This window comes from Pan troglodytes, chromosome X (assembly GCF_028858775.2).
Source record: "Pan troglodytes isolate AG18354 chromosome X, NHGRI_mPanTro3-v2.0_pri, whole genome shotgun sequence".
NCBI lineage: Eukaryota > Metazoa > Chordata > Mammalia > Primates > Hominidae > Pan > Pan troglodytes.
This window is the reverse complement of record NC_072421.2, coordinates 49,268,613-49,292,741: the sequence shown is the minus strand read 5'-3', so window position 1 is coordinate 49,292,741 and position 24,129 is coordinate 49,268,613. Positions and strand designations below refer to the sequence as shown.

The window sequence follows — 24,129 nt, the reverse complement described above, 5'->3', positions numbered from 1 at the left end:
GTGTATAATGTGGGGTTGATGCTGTGGTGCTCCAAGGTGTTGGGGGGTTTTAGGCAGAGTTCTTATGCTTAATACAGGATGGAAAAGTGTTCGAGCTTCTTCCCTTTTCTCTTTCTTCTCTTCATCTGACATGAGCCTGGGGTTCTACCTCTTCCAGATAATTCATCCTGGAGCTACTAATTCTATCTCTCCATTGATTTTAGTGTCCTGTCTGTTTCTAAATCTACTGGGCAGTTGGAGACATTGTCTTTTGTTCCCTCATCTATCTTCTGTATTCACAGTTAATAATTGTCTATGTTTTTAGTGTGTTTTAAGGAAAAAAGTCTCATGGCAGCAAATTTTTTTGAGATGGAGTTTCACTCTCGTTGTCCAGGCTGGAGTGCAATGGCACGATCTCAGCTCACTGCAACCTCTGCCTCCTGGGTTCAAGCGATTCTCCTGCCTCAGCCTCCCAAGTAGCTGGAAGTATGGGCATATGCCACCATGCCTGGCTAACTTTGTATTTTTAGTAGAGATGAGAGAAAATGACATGGGTGGGAGAGGACATTTAGTAGAGAAAATGACCATGTTGGTCAGGCTGGTCCTGAACTCCCGACTTCAGGTGATCCACCCGCCTTGGCCTCCCAAAGTGTTGGGATTAAAGGCGTGAGCCACCGCGCCCGGCCCAAAAATGGTATTTCTAAGGCTCCATCTGAGAATATAGTGCCTATGACCTTAAAAAAACAAAACCGAAAATAACCTTTAAGCAAGTACAATACCAGGAGAGGCAGTTGAGCAAGTAGTAGGTACCAGCAGGGACTCTGGAACCAGAAGACCTAGATTAAAATCTTGGCTCTACCTTTTACTAACTGTAACCTTGAGGAAGTTACTTAACTTGCCTGGTTCTTGGTTCCCAAATGTTTAAAATGGAAGTCATGATAATAGCAGTACCTGCCTCTTCACAGGGCTTTTGTGAGGATTAAATGAATAAATGTACGTAAATCACTTAAAACAGAGCCTTGCACATAGTATCAGCTATGGAAGCATTAGTTATAATATTATCCTTCTATTAACTCATCTTCCCTCTAAAATATTTGACTTTTTAAAAGCTTTATGGCCGGGCGTGGTGGCTCAGGCCTGTAATCCCAGCACTTTGGGAGGCCAAGGCAGGCAGATCATGAGGTCAGGAGATGGAGACCATCCTGGCTAATGTGGTAAAACCCCGTCTCTACTAAAAATACAAAAAATTAGCCGGGTGTGGTGGCACGTGCCTGTAGTCCCAGCTACTCGGGAGGCTGAGGCAGGAGAATCGCTTGAACCCGGGAGGCGGAGGTTGTAGTGAGCCAAGATTGCACCACTGCACTCCAGCCTGGGCGACAGAACAAGACTCTGTCTCCATTAAAAAAAAAAAAGTTTTATATCCACCCTGTGGCCCTGCTTTGCCTTAGCCTCTACCACTTATCATCTGCTGTTTCTACAGCCGCTTCCCTGGTCTCTTCACTTCTAGTTTCTTCTACTTAGTTCACACCACAGAGGCTGTTCTGACCTGCAGATCTTATGACATCACTCCTTTACTTAATACATTCCAGTGCCCCAGTCCTGCTCCTAGTTCAGAGCCCCTGGTATTCACATAACTGCTGGCTTCACTGACTGACTCCTCACTGCTTCCTGCCTCCAGCCTCCATGGTATCATGATTCTTGCAGAGTGAGGCAGGGGCAGACATTCTTCCATAAATCCAGCTTGTTTCCCTGCATCTGCCCTGGGCCAGCACTGGGCTAGTCGTAGAGACTTCCTACATAGTCCCCTTCCTCCTCCAACTCCTCCCAGGAACTGGAAGTGCTCGCAGAGAGAGCTACGTTAAACCTGCCACCACCCCTTATTCATCAAGACATTTCAGCTTAATTGTTCCTTCAACAAATAGTTACTGAGTACCCACCACATGCTCTATGTTCTGGAAATACAGTTGTAAGCATCACAGAATGATCTCCACTCTTGGGTAGCTTACATTCTGGGGGTGGGATGAGGAGAAAGATGATAACAGTAAACAAATAATACTAGTAGTGATAGCTGACATTTATATGGTGCTTACTGTGTGCCAAGTCCTGTTTGAAGTACTCTACATTATTCACTCATTTAATCTTTGAAATAAGCCTATGAGATATTAGTATCCCTATCTGACAGATGAGGAAAACTGAGTTCCAGGGAGATTAAGTAATTTGTCACACAGCTAGTAAATGGCAGAGCAGAAATTCACATTCAAGCAGTCTGGTTTCAGAATCTGTGCTTGTTACAAAAGAAAATTTTGATTAGTACTAGGTAAGAAAGAAATGAACAGTGCTGTGACAGAGAGTACTGGAATTTTCTGTGTTGAGGGATACTACTTTAAAGGCAACATCTGAGCAGAGCACTGAGGGATGCAAAGAAGCCAGTTAGGTGAAGAACTGGATGAGAGGATTGGTGTTCTGGGTAGAAAATATTGCAAGCAGGCCGGGTGCGGTGGCTCATGCCTGTAATCCCAGCACTTTGGGAGGCCGAGGCAGGTGGATCACCTGAGGTCAGGAGTTCAAGACCAGCCTGGCCAACATGGCGAAACCCCGTCTCTAATAAGAATACAAAAATTAGCCGGGCATGGTGGCGCATGCCTGTAGTCCCAGCTACTCAGGAGGCTGAGGCAGGAGAATCACTTGAACCCGGGTGGCGGAGGTTGCAGTGGGCTGAAATCGTGCCACTGTACTCCAGGCTGGGTGACAGAGCGAGACTCCATCTCAAAAAAAAAAAGAAAAAGAAAATATTGCAGGCAATAAAATAAAAATTCTCTGTAGGCCTCGATATTCTCATCTGAAAATGGGGACAAGGAATTTTCTCAGGACTGCTTTGAGAAGTGTACTTCAGCCAGGAGTTGGGCAGGGGGCTGGCTTAGTTGTATTGGCATTGTATACCTCTCCAAGACTAACGGCTGGCAATGCAGGAGCTGTCATCAGTGTTGGCCCTGGAAATGCCCTGCAAGCTCTTTGTGGTGCTTAGGATGAGAGGGAGCTATCTCTGGGCCCAGGATCCAGCCCTCCACAGAAGAGGGGTTGCAGTGAGGCTGTCTGTAGCACTAACAACTTCCAGAGGAGCCTGAGGTCTTGGATTGCATCTCTGAGGTTGGGAGTAGGAAGAGGAAAATGGTTTTTGGTGTCCTCATACTTGGTATGCTCTTGGTATTCTCTGACTCTGCCACTTAAAAGATGTGTGAATTTGAACTTGTTTAACATCTCTGTGCCTCAATGTCCTTATTTGTAAAGTGGGAGGGCACCTATATCATAGGGTCATTATGGGAATTAAGTGAATTGTAAAGTACATGGACAAATGCTATGTAGGTTTCAGCAAATACTGCTCTGATTCTCTGCTTCTCTGCCCCTTCTCTTCCTCTGTTCAGCTCTGCAGCCAGATGGAACAGCTGGAGCAAGAGAACCAGCAACTGAAGGAGGGGGCTGCAGGAGCAGGGGTTGCCCAAGCTGGGCCCCTCGTGGATGGGGAGCTGCTGAGGCTACAGGCTGAAAACACAGCCTTGCAGAAGAACGTGGCAGGTGCATAGAGGCCCTCCTGGGGATGCGGAGACATTGGGGCTTGAGTAGGGCAAGGAAGGCCGTCATCCTCTCAGGGGAAGGAGAAGGGCTTCAGAAATAGGGTTGGCCCATGCCCTGTGTGGCTTTGGACAAGCCATTTCACCTCTCTGAGCCAAAGCCTTATCATCTACACAGTGCATGTAGTGATGTCTGTCACCCAGAAGATTGTAGTAGAGATAAAAGGTGATATCATTCTGCATTAGTTCAGTGTCTGGTACCTAGCAGATGTTACAGATTAGCAGCTTGAATGTCAAAAAGGAGATATTTGCGGCCGGGCGCGGTGGCTCACGCCTGTAATCCCAGCACTTTGGGAGGCCGAGGCGGGCGGATCGCGAGGTCAGCAGATCAAGACCATCCTGGCTAACATGGTGAAACCCCGTCTCTACTAGAAATACAGAAAATTGGCTGGGCACGGTGGCGGGCACGTGTAGTCCCAGCTACTCTGGAGGCTGAGGCAGGAGAATGGTGTGAACCTGGGAGGTGGAGCTTGCAGTGAGCCGAGATCACACCACTGCACTCCAGCCTGGGCGACAGAGCGAGACTCCATCTCAAAAAAAAAAAAAGGAGATATTTGCTAAGTGAAAAAGTGAATGGAGTGTTGGGAAGATTCTGAGCCCAGATTGTAAGTGGTGTCTGGGATGAAAGCTGAAAGAAAGCTTGATAGAGTGTGGGAGCATGTGGTGTGTGGAACTTTGGAGAGCAGCTGGGACTTCTGTGGTGATGGATGCTGGTTCCATGACCAGGAGGGAGACTTAGTAGAATGTGAGTAGGAATTAGGAGGCTCTAGGAGGGATTCAGCTGTAAGTCAGTGGTAGCATATGGTGGGCATGGCCTTCAAGGGCTATGGGTGGGGCTTCAAGGATTGAGAATGGGATTTGTGAAACCAGCTTGGGCTAATTTAATAGTAAACAATCTTAGTGGTTGATAGGGCTTAAAATATTTGTGAGAGCCTGGGCACAGTGGCTCATACCTTGATTCCAGCACTCTGGGAGGCCGAGGCAGAAGGATCTCTTGAGGCTAGGAGTTCAAGACCAGCCTAGGCAACATAGCAGGAACTTGTGTGTACTAAAAATAAAATAATTAGGCCAGGCACGGTGTTTCACACCTGTAATCCTAGCACTTTGGGAGGCCAAGGTGGGCAGATCGCCTGAGGTCAGGAGTTCAAGAACAGCCTGGCCAACATGGCAAAACCCCATTTCTATTAAAAATACAATAATTAGCCAGGTTTGGTGGCAAATGCCTGTAATTCCAGCTACTTGGGAGGCTGAGGCAGGAGAATCACTTGAACCTGGGAGGCAGAGGTTGCAGTGAGCCGAGATCACACCACTGTACTCCAGCCTGGGTGACAGAGAAAGACTCAGTCTCAAGAAAATAAACAAATAAATAAATAATAAAATAAAATTAACTGGGCATGGTGTGCACTTGTAGTCCCAGCTACTTGGGAGGATCGCTTGAGCCCAGGAGTTTGAGGTTGCAGTGAGCTATGATTGCACCACTGCACACCAGCCTGGGCAACAGAGCAAGACTGTCTAGGGAAAAAGATTTTTTTGAGACGGAGTCTCACTCTGTCACCCAGGCTGGAGTGCAATGGCTCGATCGCGGCTCACTGCAACCTCTGCCTCCTGGGTTCAAGTGATTCTCCTGCCTCAGCCCCACGAGTAGCTGGGATTACAAGCGCGTGCGCCACCACGCCCAGCTAATTTTTGTATTTTTAGTAGAGATGGGGTTTCACCATATTGGTCAGGCTGGTCTTGAACTCCTGACCTCATGATCCACCTGCCTTGGCCTCGCAAAGTGCTGGGATACAGGCGTGAGCCACCGTGCCCAGCCACGGAAAAAGATTTTTGGGGGAGGCTGAGGTGGGAGGATTGCTTGAGCTCAGGAGTTCAAGACCAGTCTGGGCAATGTAGCGAGACCTTGTCTCTACAAAAAAATCAAAAAATTAGCCCGGCATGATGGCACACACCTCTGATCCCAGCTACTTGGGAGAGTGAGGTGGGAGAATCACTTGAGCCCAGGAGGTCAAGGTTGCAGTGAACTGTGATCATTCCAGTGCACTCCAGCCTGGGTGACAGAGCAAGTCCCTGTCTCAAAAAAAAAAAGAAAAAAATGTGAGAGGCATGGATAGAGCTGAACCTTCGTCTTTTAGGCATGTGGTCATTTGGCACAGGGACTCTGCCACCTGAGGGGTTGAAAGCCAGTTCTCCCTCTATTCGAGGCATGGCAAGGGACTTCAGAGACCACCTCATCCATCATATATCCCTGTTCTACTCACCAGCCCTGCAGGAACGCTATGGGAAAGAAGCCGGGAAGTTCTCAGCTGTCAGTGAGGGCCAGGGGGATCCCCCAGGGGGCCCGGCCCCCACCGTCCTGGCCCCCATGCCGTTGGCAGAGGTGGAGCTGAAATGGGAAATGGAGAAAGAGGAGAAGAGATTGCTCTGGGAACAGCTGCAAGGCTTAGAGGTGAATCTGAGTCTGTTGGAGCTGGAATGCCAGAAGGCAGGGCAGATGTTCTACCTCTGTCTATAGTCCCACGGAGATGGCTGTGACATCACCATCTTGTGGGCTGATGGGGTGAGGGAGGCAGGAGGGCAGGGGAAGGCTTCTCCTTGTCCTTGCTAACAACAACCCTCCCATCCCTCATCCTTCCCTGCAGAGCTCAAAGCAGGCCGAAACATCCAGGCTGCAGGAGGAACTTGCTAAGGTGCGGCTGCTTGGCTCTTTCCCATTCTGCTCCCAATCTGCTGGATTCTTTCCCATTCCATTCCCAGTCCTAGGGCAGAAGGGGCATTGTACCCCATCAAAGCCTAGGTTTCATCATCTGTGAAATGGAGAGACTCACACCTATGTCTCAGAGTTACTTTCAGTATGGAATGAGTTAATGTGGTCCCACTATATCTTGTGCATGATAAGTTTCATCCCATCCATCTCTCAGCTTTGCCCATTCACTCATTCATTCATTCATGCAAGCATTTACAGACTCCTGGCTCTTATCTTAGGACCTGGAGACCCAGGGGTGCGGCACCCAGTCATGATATCCTGCTTTCCAGGCCTCCCAGCCTAGCCATTCTATAACATGGCCATAGGCCACTATGTTGGGAGCATAAATACTGGGCTTTGGAACCTGAAGGATCTGGGTGGAGATAATATTGTTGTTGCTGACCCGCTGAGCAACCAAATTACTTAACCTTTCCAAGACTCTGTTTCCCCATTTGTAAAACTGGTACTACTCACTTGTCAGGGCTATTTTGAGGATTCCACAAGACAACATAAGTAAATCCTGGCTTCCAAAAATGACTTAATAAGAAGTGTCTATATTTATTAATTTTAGGTTTGTCTTTATATTATTCTCAATGTTATCACTTGTCTGTACCTCTCTCCCCAGCTCTCCGAGAAACTGAAAAAGAAACAAGAAAGGTAAATTTCTTTTTCCCAAGGGTACTGGGGGCCGAGGGGGGAATTAACTTACGGAACTGACCCATCTACATCTGTCCTTCTGTGCCCAGTTTTTGCCGTCTGCAGACAGAAAAGGAGACTCTGTTTAATGACAGCAGGTAACTGCCAGATTTGCGGGTATTGGTGGACAATTGGGACAGTGCCCAGTGAAGATTACAGGGGCAGAGCTAGAAGACTGGGCCTCAAGCCATGTCCAACACACCCCCTCCCCATCACTCCTAGGAACAAGATTGAGGAATTACAACAACGGAAGGAAGCTGATCACAAAGCCCAGTTGGCTCGAACCCAGAAGCTGCAGCAGGAACTTGAGGCTGCCAATCAGGTGATGGGGACTGGGTTCTGAGATCCCTGGGGTAGGGGCCAGGACTGGGAGCCTGGAGAGGTCTGAGGTCCATGGAGGCTGGCTGGGGAGTCTGAGATTTCCTGTGTTGGAAATGGGTTCTGGGGCCCCCCAGGAGCTAGGAAAATGGGAACTGGAGAGCCCTAGGAATTGTTATAGGAGTCTTCATGAGTGTAAGATCTCAGGGGGCTAAGGACTTAGGGGGCTGTGTGCTATAAGTTTGTGTAAATCTGAAACTCCTGGAGGTTTGAGACCACAGTCTGGATGAATCTGTGGTCACTAGGGCCTAGGACCAGGAACTGGGGTAAGTCTGAACTCCCTGGGTGCTGGGTGACTTTGAAATCTTTAGGGGCTGGGATGTCAGTAAATTTGGGACTCCCAAGGGCTGAGGACATGGCTGGGTAGATATACAACTTTCAAGGGTGAGACAGTTGGGGCTGAAGGCTGAGTGCATTTGAGACCCTCAGGATCTGGGCGCTGGCTTGGGCCTAAGACACCTAGGAAGTGGGATCATATGGGCTAGGTAGTCCTGAGATCCTTGAGGGCTGTGAACAAAAAGCTGGTCAGTCTGAGACCTCCAGGGGCTGGAGCAGAAGTTTAGGTGGGTCTGAGGCTCCTGAGGACTGGGGGCTGGATGATTCTGAAGCCTCTGGGTTTCCTTCTAGAAAAGGTGAGTCTGAGGTCCCTTGGAATGGAGGATATGGTGGCTTGTGGTTCTGAAGTCCCTAGAAACTGGGAACATGGGGTCTGAGACAGGAGTCTGGGTAAAGCTGAGACCCCCAGGAACTGGTGGTTAACTGGGTCTGAAGATTCCAAGAGACTGGGGAGCAGAGTGACAGGTGAAGGGGTCAGTCTGAGAGTTCACCAGGACCTGGAAACTAGGAGGTTGTGAGTTTGAGACCTCTAGGATCTGGGACTATGAGTTTGGGTGGATCTCACCTGGGAAGTAGGGACGTGGGAGATGAGTGTGTCTGAAACCCCTGGTGGTTGGGATTGGGAGGCTGGGTGAAACTGTCATCCTTGGGTGCTGACTACATCTGAGATCCATGGGGCTGACTGTGTCTGAGAATCCTGGAGCTCCCAAGCTAGAATCTGGGTGAGTATGAGACTTCTTATGGATGGGAGCTGAGTGAGTTTGAACCGCGTAGCAGCTAGGGCCAGGAGCCTAGTCGTGCCTGAGATCTTGTACGCTGGGATAGAGGGGTTGACTGTGTCTGAGGCCCCTGAGGGTAGTGACCTGGCGTCTGGGTGAACCTGAGATTGCTGCTGGCTGGATAGTCTGAGACCCACAGGTGCTGGGAACATGCTGCTGGGTGGTCAAACAGAGAGTCTGTACGGTTATATGCACCCCAGGAGAGGCTGAGGTGTAAAATGGGCTCCCCTGGTCTCCACAGAGCTTGGCAGAGCTGAGAGATCAGCGGCAGGGGGAGCGCCTGGAACATGCAGCAGCTTTGCGGGCCCTACAAGATCAGGTATATTGTACTGGGTGGGCTCAGGGAGCTGGGGTTCAGGATGGGGGCAGCCTGAGTGGGTACTACATAGTCAGGCAAGGTCCCAGGGGTCCTGCTTCCCCCAGGCCTTCGTGTGTGTGTGTGTGTGTGTGTGTGTGTGTGTGTGTGTGTGTGTCCTTTCTTTCTTGGTCGTGGGTAGGTCCTGTCCCCCTGTTCTGGACCCACTCTCACCTGCTGTGGACGTGGGGCCAGGTATCCATCCAGAGTGCAGATGCACAGGAACAAGTGGAAGGGCTTTTGGCTGAGAACAATGCCTTGAGGACTAGCCTGGCTGCCCTGGAGCAGGTAAAGAACACCTGGGGGCCCTTGCTGATCCCTCTCCAGTTCCCCCATCTCCATCTGCTTCTGGTCCACATCAGGGTAGGGCGGTCTGGACCCCATGCTGTTCTCCTGTTTCTGTTGCTCCTTTCTGTTGGAGTCCAGCCCTCTTCTCTCTGGCCATCCATCCCTACTTTTTTTTTTTTAACTTTTAAAAATTTTATTGGGGAGGCTGAGGCAGGAGAATTGCTTGAACCAGGACCCAGGAGGCAGAGGTTTCAGTGAGCTGAGATCGCACCACTGTACTCCAGCCTGGGCGACAGAGCAATACTCTGTCTCAAAAAAAAAAAAAGGGCGTGGTGGCTCATGCCTGTAATCCTAGCACTTTGGGAGGCCAAGATGTGTGGATGGCCTGAGCTCAGGAGTTCAAGACCAGCCTGGGCAACACGGTGAAACCCCATCTCTACTAAAATACAAAAAATTAGCTGGGTGTGGCGGTGTGTGCCTGTAATCCCAGCTACTCGGGAGGCTGAGACAGGAGAATCTCTTGAACCCAGGAGGCGGAGGTTGCAGTAAGCCGAGATCGTGCCATTGCACTCCAGCCTGGGCAACAGAGCGAGACTCCGTCAAAAAAAAAAAAAAAAAAAAAAAAAAAGCCGGGCATGGTGGCTCAATTCTGTAATCCTAGCACTTTGGGAGGCCGAGGAGGGCGGATCACCTGAGGTCAGGAGTTCGAGACCAGCCTGACCAACATAGAGAAACCCCATCTCTACTAAAAATACAAAATTAGCTGGGTGTGGTGGTGGGCACCTGTAATCCAAGCTACTCGGGAGGCTGAGGTGGGAGAATCGCTTGAGCCCAGGAGGTGGAGGGTGCGGTGAGCCGAGATCGTGCCATTGCACTCAAGCCTGGGCAACAAGAGTGAAACTCTGTCTCAAAAAAACAAAAAACAAAACAAAAAAAAACTTATTGGCCGGGCATGATGGCTCACACCTGTAATCCCAGCACTTTGGGAGGCAGAGGTGGGCGGATCACCTGACATCAGGAGTTCGAGACCAGCCTAGCCAACATGGCAAAACCTTGTCTCTACTAAAAATACAAAAATTAGGCCAGGCGCAGTGGCTCACGCCTATAATCCCAGCACTTTGGAAGGCTGAGACGGGCAGATCACCTGGGGTTCGGAGTTCGAGACCAGCCTGGCCAATATGGTGAAACCCTGTCTCTACTAAAAATACAAAAAAAAAAAAATAGCTGGGCATGGTGGTGCACGCCTGTAATCCCAGCTACTCGGAAGGCTGAGGCAGGAGAATTGCTTGAACCTGGGAGGTGGAGGTTATAGTGAGCCGAGATTGTGCCACTGCACCCCAGCCTGGGTGACAGAGCGAGACTCCATCTCAAAAAAGAGAAAACAAAATTATTTTGTAGAGACAGGGTCTCACTATGTTACCCAGACTGGCTTAAACTTCTGGCCTCAAGCTATCTTCCCACCTCGGCCTTCCAAAGTGCTGGGATTATAGGTGTGAGCCACTGTGCTTGGCCTATCTCTGCTTTTTTTTTTTTTTTTTTTTTTTGTAGACGGAGTTTCGGTCTTGTTGTCCAGGCTGGAGTGCTATGGCACGATCTCGGCTCACTGCAACCTCCGCCTCCCAGGTTCAAGCGATTCTTCTGCCTCAGCCCTCCCAAATAGCTGGGACTACAGCCGTGTGCCACCATGCCCAGCTAATTTTTGTATTTTTAGTAGAGACGGGGTTTCACCATCTTGGCCAGGCTGGTCTCGAACTCCTGACCTCATGATCCACCCGCCTCGGCCTCCCAGAGTGCTGGGGTTACAGGCATGAGCCACCGCGCCTGGCTTCTGCTTTTCTTTCTTTCTAGTTTCTCTCTAGTAAAGTGCATGAAATGTACTAATCTTAAGTGTACACTCAGTGAATCCTCTCTTCGTCTCTCTCTTTTCTCTCTCTCTCTCTCCCCGCCACCATAGCCACCACCCAGATCAAAGTATAAAGCACTTTTAGTACCCCAGAAGGTCCCCTTTACCCCTTCAAAGTCAGTACTCCCCCAGAAGTAACCATTATTCTGATCTCTAGCAACATAAGATTCATTTCGCTTGTTCTTTAACTTCATATAAATGGAATCAGCTGCTCTTTGTCTCTGACTTCTTTCTGGCAGCACTATGTAAGTTTATCCACGTGCAGCACAGGTCTGTTCTCTTACTGTTGTGTGGTATTCCATTGTATGAACATACCACATTTACCCATTCTCTTCATTGTTTTTCTGTTTGAAATTTCCTCTCTCTTCCTGGTTCTCTTCCCACCTCCCTCCCTGTTTCCCTGGAACTAGGAGGCTCATACCCTGTCCCTGGCCCCTGGGGTCCCTTTCACTCTACTTCTCATCACCACTACTTTCTCCAGATCCAAACAGCAAAGACCCAAGAACTGAATATGCTCCGGGAACAGACCACTGGGCTGGCAGCTGAGTTGCAGCAGCGGCAGGCTGAGTACGAGGACCTTATGGGACAGAAAGATGACCTCAACTCCCAGCTCCAGGTAACACCTTTGGCTCTGGCCTGTCTCTTCCTAGTTCCCTAGTAATGGCCCAGTGAAGTCCCCAGTAAGGTGGAGTGGGAAGACTGGAGTCAGGAGGACCTAGGTTCCAGTCTGGCTCCCTAACTTATTAGCACCTGTGTGTTCTGGGACAAGTCATTTCACTTCTCTGAAACTGAGCCTCTTCAGTTAGTTAGGATATCAATTCTTTTTCATTTTTTAAATTTTAATTTAATTTAATTTTTTTTGAGATGGAGTCTTGCTCTGTCACCTAGTCTGGAGTGCAGTGGCGTGATCTTGGCTTACTGCAAGCTCCGCCTCCTGTGTTCTCGCCATTCTCCTGCCTCAGCCTCCCGAGTAGCTGGGACTATAGGCGCCTGCCACCATGCCCGGCTAATTTTTTGTATTTTTAGTAGAGACGGGGTTTCACCGTGTTAACCAGGATGGTTTCGATCTCCTGACCTCGTGATCTGCCCGCCTCGGCCTCCCGAAGTGCTGGTATTACAGGCGTGAGCCACCACGCCCGGCCTCCTTTTTTTTTTTTTTTTTTTTTTGAGATGGAGTCTCACTCTGTTGCCCAGGCTGGAGTGCAGTAGCGCGATCTCAGCTCACTGCAACCTCCGCCTCCTGGGTTCAAGCGATTCTCCTGCCTCAGCCTCCGGAGTAGCTGGGATTACAGGCGCCTGGCACCACGCCCAGCTAATTTTGTATTTTTAGTAGAGACGGGGTTTCACCATGTTGGTCAGGCTTCTCAAACTCCTGACCTCAGGAGATCCACCCGGCTCAGCCTCCCAAGCAATATCCATTCTGATTCCATAATAGAAACCAGAATAATAGTAGATTAAATAAGATACAAATTTAGTTCCCTCTCATTAAAAGTCCAGGTAGGTTATTCAGGGATGGAATGATGGCTTTCCAGTCATCTGTGACCCAGGTTCTTTCTCCATTGCTGTTCCTCCACCTTCAACACAAGACTTTTATCTTGGCATCCAAGACGGTTGCTGAAACTCCCCGACCATCATGTTTGTATTCTATCTGGAAGGAAGGAGGAAAGGGGCAGGGAAGAGTGTGCCCCTTTCCTTTAAGAGCATAACCTAAATTACACTCACCACTTCCGCATACAGAAATAAATCACATGGCCACACCTAACCATAAGGGAGGAGGGGAAACATCTGCTAGACAGCTGTATGCCCGATGATAAATTTTATTGCTAGGGAAGTAAGGGAGAATGAATACTGGGGAGCAACTAGCAGTCTCTGCTATATTTCCTATCCAGAAATTGAGATCACAATACCAACTTTACCAGGGAGAAGGGAGATGGTCTACCAGATGGTCCTGGGTGACTAGCACCTACTGGATGCTCTTTATCAAACACTTTCCCTTTGGTGTCTGCATTAGGAGTCATTACGGGCCAATAGTCGACTGCTGGAACAACTTCAAGAAATAGGGCAGGAGAAGGAGCAGTTGACCCAGGAATTACAGGAGGCTCGGAAGGTAGGGGAACATGAGGGTTGAAGGGAGAGGATGGGGGGTAGGAATTGGCTCAGTCCATGGGGATGGGAGGAGGTGATATAACCAAATATGTGGGGATAGGAGGGAAAGGAAAATTGACTGGTTTCTGGTTGACCAGTTTCTTGGCCAAATCCATGAGAGTGGGAGGGGAAAGAAAGAAAGTGACCAGTTCTATAAGGATGGGTGAGTGCCTTAGCCAGTTCAGTGGGGATGGGAGGGAGTGGAGTTTGGCTAGTTCCTTGGGCATGGGAAGAGGGTTGGAGGCCTTTTTTCGATGTTGTGGAAGGAAGTTGACTGCCATCGTCCTGGCCCCCAGAGTGCGGAGAAGCGGAAGGCCATGCTGGATGAGCTAGCAATGGAAACGCTGCAAGAGAAGTCCCAGCACAAGGAAGAGCTGGGAGCAGTTCGTCTACGGCATGAGAAGGAGGTGCTGGGGGTGCGTGCCCGCTATGAGCGTGAGCTCCGAGAGCTGCATGAAGACAAGAAGCGTCAGGAGGAGGAGCTCCGTGGGCAGATCCGGGAGGAGAAGGTGGGTGGGTAGATGACGATGCCCTTCTTCCTCTAAAACCTGGGAACCACAGCGTTGCTGATAGGCCAGTGGGTGGCATGCATCAGGTGCCCGCTCCTCTGCCTGCCTGGCCCATGACAGTCTGCCCCATCCCAGGCCCGGACACGGGAGCTGGAGACTCTCCAGCAGACAGTGGAAGAACTTCAAGCTCAGGTACATTCCATGGATGGAGCCAAGGGCTGGTTTGAACGGCGCTTGAAGGAAGCCGAGGTGAGTTGGTGATGCCTGGTGAGGAACAGAGGCTGATTGGGGCCCTCATGTCAAACCACAGAAGCAGGAGTGGTCAGGCCCTGGAACTTCCCGAGATTTTCTGGACTTAGGGATATCCCCACAGTCCCCTGGCTCAATAGCAGCCCTCTGGAGTGGATCAGGGGATGGCCATCAGATAGGACAGACTGTCACGTGTTAAGGCTGCCCTGCCTTTGTGCAAATTTGGAAAGGCACCTCTTTCTCCTGAAACTGTACTTCTGTCAGGAAATTAATGGAATACACTGATGTTATTTGAACAAGAACCTGCTGGGTGCGGTGGCTCACGCCTGTAATCTCAGCACTTTGGGAGGCCGAGGTGGGCGGATCACTTGAGGTCAGGAGTTCAAGACCAGCCTGGCCAACATGGTGAAACCCTGTCTCTACTAAAAATACAAAAATTAGCCGGGCATGGTGGCTGGCGCCTGTAATTCCAGCTACTCAGGAGGCTGAGGCAGACGAATCACTTGAACCCAGGAGGCAGAGGTCGCAGTGAGCTGATATCGTGTACTGTACTCCAGCCTGGGTGACGGAGTGAGACTCTGTCTCGGAAAAAGAACCTTTGTTGCCATTTTCTGGAAATCTCATAATACACTGAAAGGCATTGTCATGTAGCAGTGAAGAGCACAGGCTGGAGCCAGTTGTTTGTCTAGGTTTGAATCCTGGCTGGGCCATTTCCTAGCTGTGTGACCTTGGGCAAGTTATCTGACCTCTCTGTGGCCTGTTTTCATCAATGGTAGAAAGGGGATAACAATAATATCTACCATCTAGGTATTACGGGAGGATTATAGAAAATGAGTTAATATATGTAAAACCCTTAGAACATTCTTGGCATGTAGTAAGCGCTATGTTATGTTTTGTTAAATAAAATAAAATGTAAATGCAAATCTAAGTCAACCATGCGAATGGTGCAACTTTAGATGTGACACTTCTGCATATTGCCTAAGGGTGTGTGGGGTTCCCTGCAGGAGGGTCATTTCTGCATACCTCTGGGCCCCCATTGCAGTCCCTCATACCCCTAACTGGGCATGATACCTTCTGGGGGGCTGTGGCCAGACCTGGGACTTGTCTTGTAGGAATCCCTGCAGCAGCAGCAGCAGGAACAAGAGGAAGCCCTCAAGCAGTGTCGGGAGCAGCACGCTGCCGAGCTGAAGGTGCCTCTCGCATGATGGTGTTCCTCTCTCCAGACAGTGACGGGCCCTCCTGGGAGGACAGAGGCTTCCCAAGCCAATGCCTAAGCTGCTTTCTGCTTTGCAGGGCAAGGACGAGGAGCTACAGGATGTACGGGATCAGCTCGAGCAGGCCCAGGAGGAGCGGGACTGCCACCTGAAGACCATTAGCAGCCTGAAGCAGGTCAGTGGTCACTGCACAGCCCCAGACACACCCCTGATCCTCAGCGTGCAGGAGGGGCAGGGAGGGAGCATGCTTCAGGCAGCCCTTCCGGCATCTACCAGCCATGCCTGCTTTCTCCCACAGGAGGTGAAGGACACAGTGGATGGGCAGAGGATCCTGGAGAAGAAGGGCAGTGCTGCCGTAAGACAGAGCGGTGCCCAAGCACGGCTCCCTCCTACCTGTAGCCTCCCTCCTATGGGCCCACTGGGCCTCAGTCCTCATGTTACCCCTGTCCCCCACAGCTCAAGGACCTCAAGCGGCAGCTGCATTTGGAGCGGAAACGGGCAGATAAGCTGCAGGAGCGACTGCAGGACATCCTCACTAACAGCAAGAGCCGCTCAGGTGAGGGACTAGGACAGGGAGAGGAGGCTGAGGCATGGGGGAGGCAGGGCCTGGGCCTGCAGGCTGCAGGTTAGTCCTGCATCTTCCTCAGCTGTGCTTTCCTGCTTCTGTCGCTCTGGAACTCCATCTTTTACCTTTTCTCTGTCTCTCCTCTGATTCTTTCTCTGCATTCTCTCTTTATTTCTATCTTTCTGTCTCGTTTTTGCCCTGTCTCTTCTCTGTTTCTGTCTCTGCCTCTGTCTCAGTTTGTTCTCTCTCTTTCCTCTATATTTGCCTTTATCTCCTTGCTTTCTTTCTCTAGTTTTCTCCTTTTCTCTCTCTTTTTTTTTTTTGAGACAGTTTCGCTCTTGTTGCCCAGGCTGGAGTGCAATGGTGTGATCTCGGCTCACTGCAACCTCTGCCTCCTGGATTCAAGCAATTCTCCTGCCTCAGCCTCCGGAGTAGCTGGGATTACAGGCATGCACCACCACGCCCAGCTAATTTTGTATTTTTAGTAGAGACGGGGTTTCTCCATGTTGGTCAGGCTGGTCCCGAACTCCCGACCTCAGGTGATCCGCCCGCCTCAGCCTCCCAAAGTGTTGGGATTATAGGCATGAGCCACTGGGCCTGGCCCCCGCCCTTTCTTTTCTCTGTCCCTTTATCTCTTCCCGCCACTCTGTGTCCTCTTTGTCTCTCTTCTGTTTATATCTCTGTCTGTCTCCTCACTGTATGTACTACATTACACACTCCCACACCTCACTTGGCATTTCTAAATCTATTGTATACAATCTCTCATTCTATAAATCTCCCTGCTCAAGTACAGGGTCCCTGATATAAAACTCCCTGAGTCTCTGCCCTCCAGAAGCCCCCAGTTGAGCTACGGAGACAGACTTATACATAGTCAGCAACGCTGTGGTGTTTTCATTATACAGCTAATCCAATCTGTTATTTCTGCCACTTCAAGCAGAAGACACACACACACACACACACACACACACACACACGCAACTTTAGTTGCTTCAGCCTTTTTTAAGACGGGGATGGCCTATAAATACATTTAAGTAAGTAAAATGCAGTGATGGCTCTGGTGCATCTCTTAGATTACAGACTCAGAGAAAACCTGGTCCCTTGTTCCCCCACTCGGGATACCTACGGATCCCCACTCAGTCACCCCACCCTCGCCAGAGATCCTCGAGGGCTTTAAGTGATGTGGCAAAACAGATGTGTATCTCTCACCAAATCAATTTCTCTCTGAGGCACTCGGTCTCCTGAAGTAACCTTTCTTTAAAAAGGAGTTTTGTTTCTGTTTTATCACAGATGAATGTAAGAATCTTGGGAAAGGTGTAATCCCAGCACTTTGGGAGGCCAAGGTGGGTGGATCACCTGAGGTCAGGAGTTCAAGACCAGCCTGGCCAACACGGTGAAACCCCGTCTCAACTAAAAATACAAAAAAATTAGCTGGGTGTGGTGGCTGGCGCCTGTAATCCCAGCTACTTCGGGAGGCTGAGTCAGGAGAATTGCCTGAACCCAGGAGGCAGGGGTTGCAGTGAGCCGAGATTGCGCCATTGTACTCCAGCCTGGGCAACAAGACTGAAACTCTGTCTAAAAAAAAATAATAATAATAATCTTGGGAAAAGTTACAATTGTATACCATACATTCAATACATTCACCTTGTCCATTAGATTAAACTGAGATTTAGGTGCGTGGGTACGAGAGCCTGCTTGCATCTTTTTTTTTTTTTTTTTTTTTTTTGAGACGGAGTCTCGCTCTGTCGCCCAGGCTGGAGTGCAGTGGCGCGATCTCGGCTCACTGCAACCTCCGCCTCCCGGGTTCACACCATTCTCCTGCCTCAGCCTCCCAAGTAGCTGGGACTACATGCACCCGCCACCACGCCCACCTAATTTTTTGTATTTTTAGTAGAGACGGGGTTTCACCGTTTTAGCCAGGATGGTCTCGATCTCCTGACCTCGTGATCTGCCCGCCTCAGCCTCCCAAAGTGCTGGGATTACAGGCGTGAGCCACCGCGCCCGGCATCTTTTTTTCTCTCTGTCTCTGTCTCTGCTCTGGCTCACTTCTTTCACCAGGGTCTCAGTTTCTATCATCTGCTCTGGCTTTCCATCTCTGGCATTTTCTTTCTGCAAGTGGATGTGCCCTGTGCCCTCTCTAGCTGTCTTCCTTTCTCTGAACCCTGTGTCCAAGTGTATCTGCCACTTGAGACCCATGTGTACCCATGTCGTTCTCTTTCTCCAACCTCTTCCATTTTCTCCCTCTCATTTTGTATGTGTTTCTCCAGAAACGCAGCTCTTTCTTTTCTTTTCTTTCTGTTTTTGTTTTTTGTTTTTTGTTTTTTTTTTGAGACAAGAGTCTCACTCTGTCACCCAGGCTGGAGTGCAATGGTGCGATTTCGGCTCACTGTAACCTCCGCCTCCTGGGTTCAAGCGATTCTCCTGCCTCAGCCTCCTGAATCGCTGGAATTACAGGCACACACAACCACACCTGGCTAATTTTTGTATTTTTAGTAGAGACGGGGTTTCTTCATGTTGGCCAGGCTGTTCTCGAACTCCTGACATCAAGTGATCAGCCCACCTCAGCCTCCCAAAGTGCTGGGATTACAGGTGTGAGCCAGTGCGCCCAGCCTCAGCTCTTTTTTCTGTCTCTGTCTCTCCCTGTCCTCCTGTCTGCTTCTGCCTTTCCCCATGCCCAGGTGTCTCTCTTTCCATCTCTGTTAAATCTATTTCTGCCTCTTCCTGCTGGTTGCTGCCCTGGGACTCAGGGGTATTGGGGCTCAAGTTTCTCTTCCCTCCACCACCCAGGCCTTGAGGAGCTGGTTCTCTCAGAGATGAACTCACCAAGCCGGACCCAGACAGGGGACAGCAGTAGCATCTCCTCCTTCAGCTACCGGGAGATCTTGCGGGAAAAGGAGAGCTCGGCTGTTCCAGCCAGGGTAAGGGGAAAGGAAGAACCTACAGCTCCAGCTTCTCTCAACCCAAAAATCTGAGAACCCCTCCCCTTTTCTCCTCACCTAAACCCATCTCCTACTTTGGGCGCAGCACACATATTTTCTTGTCAACTTTTCCCCAAGCCCACCAACTTGGATTCAGATTGCTACATGCAGGACAGGCCAATCATTCTCTCTCTCTCTCTGACTTTCTGTTTCATCATCTGTGGGCTAATTCCCCCTTCTCTGGTGCCATAAATTATGTGGCTCATAGTAGGTGCACCATCCAAGGAGAAGGTCCCTTTTTCCAACTTGTAATGATCACTAATTATTATTGCCGGCTGTCATGTCAGCCTCCTTACCAGCCACTTTCCTTTGGAAATAACTTTTTTATTGTTCCACAAATAGTATGTGCTCATTGTAGTACATTTTTTAAAAACCACAAATGAGCAAAGATTTTTTTAAAACCTTAAATGTCTGGCCAGGTGTGGTGGCTCATCCCTATAATCCTAGCACTTTGGGAGGCCAAGGTGGGCGGATCACTTGAGCTCAGGCGTTTAAGACCAGCCTGGGAAACGTGGTAAAACTCCGACTCTATTTAAAAAAAAAACAAAAACAAAAAAACCTTAAATGTCAAAAAAAAATAATATTTTCACCATCCAGACGTCACCATTATAAATTCTTAGTTCAGGGCTGGGCGTGGTGGCTCATGCCTGTAACCCTAGCACTTTGGGAGGCTGAGGCGGGCAGATCACTTGAGGTTAGGAGTTTGAGAACTGGCCTGGCCAACATAGCAAAACCTCATCTCTACTAAAATACAAAAATTAGCCGGGCGTGGTGGTGCGTGCCTGTAGTCCCAGCTACTCGAAAGGTTGAGGCAAGAGAATCGCTTGAACCTGGGAGGTGGAGGTTGCAATGAGCCGAGATCACACCACTGCACTCCAGCCTGGGCAACAGTGAAACTCCATCTCAAAAAATAAATAAATAAAATAAATTCTTAGTTCATACCCTTCCAGAATTCTCTCTCTTTTTAAAACCTAGATGAGATTAACCTGTTTTTATTCAACTGTTGTCTCTACCTTCCCAATTTGATCAATTTTCATGTCATTGGCTGGGTGCGGTGGCTCCTGCCTATAATCCCAGTACTTTGGGAGGCCGAGGCGGGCAGATCACTTGAGGTCAGGAGTTCAAGACCAGCCTGGCCAACATGGTGAAACCCCATCTCTACTAAAAATACAAAAATTAGCTGGGCGTAGTGGCGCGTGCCTGTAATTCCATCTACTCGGGAGGCTGAGGCAGGAGAATCGCTTGATCCCGGGAGTTGGAGGTTGCAGTGAGCCAAGATCTTGCCATTGCACTCCAGCCTGGGCAACAAGAGTGAAATTCTGTCTCAAAAAAAAAAAAAAAATTTCATGTCGTCTAATACTTTGACCTTAACCAGATTTCTCTAGTTGGCCCCAGAATGTCCTTTCTTGCTGGTTTTATGAAAACTAGCATTCAGATTCAGAGCACATGTTACATCTGGTTGTTTTATGGCCCTTAAATCTCTTTAGTGCGGTCCCTTTTTTCCTGAGACCAATTTGTTGAAGAGGCCAGCCCAGTCACCCCACAGGAAGTATGCTACCTTTTGGGTTTTTCTGCTGGCTTCCTGGTGGTATGATTTAACATGTCCCTCTCTTCCAGTTTTCCTGTCAGCTGAAAGTTAGATCTCATTTGCTTTGGGATCTTCCTTTAATCCTCTCCACAAGGCTCTGATGTGGTTACTCTCTACCCCCATTTAGGCAGAGGAGAAAACAGAGTCTGAGGGTACCAAGATGGGCCTACAGTCCCAGCTTCAGGGCCCATGTTCTCTCACCCACCTCTGGCCTGGTTCTCCTCCCCAGTCCCTGACACCTGTCTGGGGTCGGTGGTGCTGAGCCCGGGGCTGGCCTCTCCCCTTCTCTTTCCTGCAGTCCTTATCCAGCAGCCCTCAAGCCCAGCCCCCTCGGCCAGCAGAGCTGTCAGATGAGGAAGTGGCTGAGCTCTTTCAGCGGCTGGCAGAGACACAGCAGGAGAAATGGATGCTGGAGGAGAAGGTGCTGCCTGCCTGCCTGCCTGCCCATCCCCACTTGAAGTGCCCTTGTGGGTGTGGGGTCTGCCCGGGCCCGCCTCATGTGTGAACATGTACAGTAGAGGGGTCTCAGGTGGGCTGGGCCATCTTGCAGGTGAAGCACCTGGAAGTGAGCAGTGCTTCCATGGCAGAGGACCTCTGCCGGAAGAGCGCCATCATTGAGACCTACGTCATGGACAGCCGGATCGGTCAGTGTCCCCTCCCCGGCCCTCAGCCCTGGTCCAGCCTTCACCTGGCCCTCCCTCTCCATTCTGTGCTGCGGCTTCTCTCCTCTCCTCTCGGAACTCAGCGAAGCTACTGACAAGACCATGGCCTGTGGAGGGGAGAACAGGAAAGCACTGTCTCTTGATCTCGCCTCCTCCCTCTTCTCTCTTTCTCTGTCATCTCTCCACTCTCCATTCTCCATTGTGTCTCTCTGTCCACTTTCTCCTTTCCTCTCCCTGTGCCTCATCTTCCTCTCCTCTCTCTCTCCCTTCTCTCTTCTCCGTTTCTCTTTTTCACCCCACTCCTTCATCTTGTCTCGCTGTCTATATTGTTTTCCTTCTCTGTATCTTCATTGCTTTTGCTTTCTTTCAAACTTTCTCCTTCACAGATTTTTCTTTATTAATCAGAATCATACTGACCAACATGTGCTGAGGACTTTCTGTGTGCTCTGTGCTTCACATACAGTCATGTGCATCTTTCCAGTTCCACAAGTTAGTTATCCTCATTTCTCGGGGCCATAGAGCTAGTGAGTGACAGAGCTAGGTTTTGTATGTCAAAGCCTCTGTCCTACATGACATGGCTTTTCCTGCTCCCTTCTCCCCTGGTATTCGTCTCCCTCTTTTCTCCTCTGGCTCTGCCTGGCTCTCCTCTGGCTCTGCCGAGGGGGTGGTTTTCAGCCTGGGCCCTTGCAGATGTGTCTGTGGCAGCAGGCCACACAGACCGCAGCGGGCTGGGCAGCGTCCTGAGAGACCTAGTGAAGCCAGGCGACGAGAACCTTCGGGAGATGAACAAGAAGCTGCAGAACATGCTGGAGGAGCAGCTCACCAAGAATATGCACTTGCACAAGGCAAGTGTGGCCTGCCAGCCTACCCATCTGTTCACCCAGCCACCTGCCTACCCAGCCACATAGCCCCTGGGTCATCTGCCAGTCCCCTTGCCCACCCACCCAGCCTGTCCTCCCAGCTATCCTCCTACCCACTCATCAACTACTACATCATGCTCTCATCTTCCACCCTCTCATCAACTTATTATCCATTCATTCCTTCCATGTACCCGCTCATCCATTTATCTACACATTCACCCAACCATTTGCCCATCTGTCCATCTACCCAATCTACTACTTACTCATCTCATTGTCTATCCCATGTCCTGCCACCCATTTCTTGACATATCATTCTCTTATCTACTCATCAATTGCCCCTTGTGTTACCTTTCACCCACCCAGTTACCTGCCTGCCCACCTGTTGATCTCCATCTGTCTTCTGGACAATTCATTCGTCCACCAATTTGTCTACCATAGATCCCCCATGCCCATGGGTCCACACACACATCTTTCTGCCCAACCTGCCACCCAAAGACTTTCCCCATCTCTGAGAGTCAGAAAGGGGTCAGACCCAGCTCCTGCCTTTGAGAAGCAAGCTCACACTTAGAAGAGCAGGTGGCCAGAGTGGTGGTGTATCCTGCAGCAGCACCATGCCACAGGAGGCATCCCACTCCCATTATCTGTAGCTCCCCACCCATCCTCATGACTTTTCTGAGCCCTGCCCACTGTTGGGGGTGCTGTGAGCTTCTCCAAGTACTTCTCATCCCAGACCAGACACAGCTGAGCATTGATTAATGAAAGGGTGTGAGGGAAATCACAGATGATACCCTACGTTTGGCAAGGGAGCAGCCTGTCCCCTTCTCTGGCCCCTGATGGTTCATTTGTTTCTTAGGATATGGAAGTTCTGTCCCAGGAAATTGTGCGGCTCAGCAAGGAGTGCGTGGGGCCTCCTGACCCAGACCTAGAGCCAGGAGAAACCAGCTAAAGACCTGCAGGCTGCACCCACCTCCTCCCCTTTCTACCCCCTAGGATGCCATTCCCTTGGGCTGTGGTGGAAAAATGAGGGCTGGAGCCAAAATCAAATAGCTTGGGAGACTGGACATTAAAGGGGCTAGAGGCCTGATGGTTAGTGTTAATGATCCTGTCTTAGGGCAGAGGCCACCAGGGAGTGGGGATCCTGAGGGAAGGGGCAGGGATTTCTCCTTCTTCTTGGTCCTGGCTCCCAAGGGCTTCTGTCTTCATCTCTGCATGAGCTCTCCTTCCCAGAGACCAACTCTTTTTTATTTTATTTTATTTTATTTTTTAATTTATGTCTGGAGCCTGGCTACTCTGCATTTGGGATTGGGGATGCTGGGTGGGTGTGTGGTCCATGTTCAGCGTTCTAGCAACACGTGTGTGTGTGTGTGTGTGTGTAAAGGCTGTGCAGCCAAAATACCATCTGGCCAGACGGGCCCACCCACTGACTGTCTCGTCTCGTTCTTTTCAACCAGGAGGAATATGCTGGGGGCGGGGAGGTTTACACCATTGGAATAGGGAGGGAGGTCTCTGGCTGCAACGTTACTCTCTTTTCCCCACCCTCATCCAGCCTGTCTCCATTTACTGCTGACCAGCCCCTCAAACTGAGTGGAGTTGAAATACCTGCAGATATGTACATGGGTAGACATGTATGGGATTGTGGGTATAGATGAGTAGACAGACGGGAGGATGGATAAGTGGTTGGATGGACCGATGGATGAATAAGTGAACGGTTGCATGGACTGATGATGGATAGATTGGGAAATAAATGGATGGATGGATAGGTGGTTGGATGAATAAATGGGTAGATAGATTGGTAGGTGGATAGAGGATGGATAGTAGAGATGTAAATGGACAGATGGATAATAGGTCTATGGACAAATGGATGGGTGGATGATTTAGGTAGACAGGTGGATGGATGGGTTTATGGACAGGTTAGGAGTAAATGGACCAATGGTTAGGGGAATGGATGGATGGGTAGATGAGCTAATGAATGGGAAGGGTAAAGAGTGGGAGAAGAAATGACGAGTGGAGCTATGTATGGACAGAGATGGGCAGAGGATGTCACCCTGCATGTGTTCCGGGTGGGAAGAGATGGGCAGAGGATGGATACATACAGATTGGCAAACAGCCAAATGGGGTGAACTTACAAATGGATGAATGAGTGGGTGGGTAGATTAACGACTAAGTGGACAGATGGGTGGGTGGAGGGATGGATAGAGGAATTGATTGTGTGGGTGGGAGAATGGGTGGATGGGTAGGTGGAGGAATGGATGTAGAAATGGACAAATCAGGAGTGT

At 49.9% G+C, this 24,129-nt stretch overlaps 1 protein-coding gene across 16 annotated transcripts in view; it reads left to right on the top strand.

Annotated features, from left to right (window-relative positions):
• Positions 1-23,274, top strand: part of GRIPAP1 (GRIP1 associated protein 1) — a 28,650-nt gene extending 5,376 nt beyond the window's left edge. For 7 of the 16 annotated variants that reach the window (XM_063804473.1, XM_016943407.3, XM_063804474.1 and 4 more), the window contains 21 exons: positions 3,402-3,552; positions 5,870-6,054; positions 6,248-6,295; positions 6,977-7,008; positions 7,098-7,145; positions 7,270-7,369; positions 8,782-8,859; positions 9,091-9,183; positions 11,568-11,702; positions 13,098-13,193; positions 13,528-13,740; positions 13,876-13,989; positions 15,102-15,179; positions 15,283-15,378; positions 15,502-15,558; positions 15,660-15,759; positions 18,553-18,683; positions 20,630-20,752; positions 20,882-20,975; positions 21,684-21,838; positions 22,707-23,274. In XM_063804473.1, coding sequence (XP_063660543.1) covers positions 3,402-3,552; positions 5,870-6,054; positions 6,248-6,295; positions 6,977-7,008; positions 7,098-7,145; positions 7,270-7,369; positions 8,782-8,859; positions 9,091-9,183; positions 11,568-11,702; positions 13,098-13,193; positions 13,528-13,740; positions 13,876-13,989; positions 15,102-15,179; positions 15,283-15,378; positions 15,502-15,558; positions 15,660-15,759; positions 18,553-18,683; positions 20,630-20,752; positions 20,882-20,975; positions 21,684-21,838; positions 22,707-22,799 — 2,220 coding nt within the window. In that variant the 3' untranslated portion in view covers positions 22,800-23,274. Of the gene's footprint in view, positions 1-3,401; positions 3,553-5,869; positions 6,055-6,247; positions 6,296-6,976; positions 7,009-7,097; positions 7,146-7,269; positions 7,370-8,781; positions 8,860-9,090; positions 9,184-10,731; positions 10,807-11,567; positions 11,703-13,097; positions 13,194-13,527; positions 13,741-13,875; positions 13,990-15,101; positions 15,180-15,282; positions 15,379-15,501; positions 15,559-15,659; positions 15,760-18,552; positions 18,684-20,629; positions 20,753-20,881; positions 20,976-21,683; positions 21,839-22,706 lie in introns of all 16 variants that reach the window. The other 9 variants (XM_063804466.1, XM_054676822.1, XM_063804468.1 and 6 more) reach the window with 3 other exon arrangements.
• The last annotated feature ends 855 nt before the right edge of the window (positions 23,275-24,129 follow it).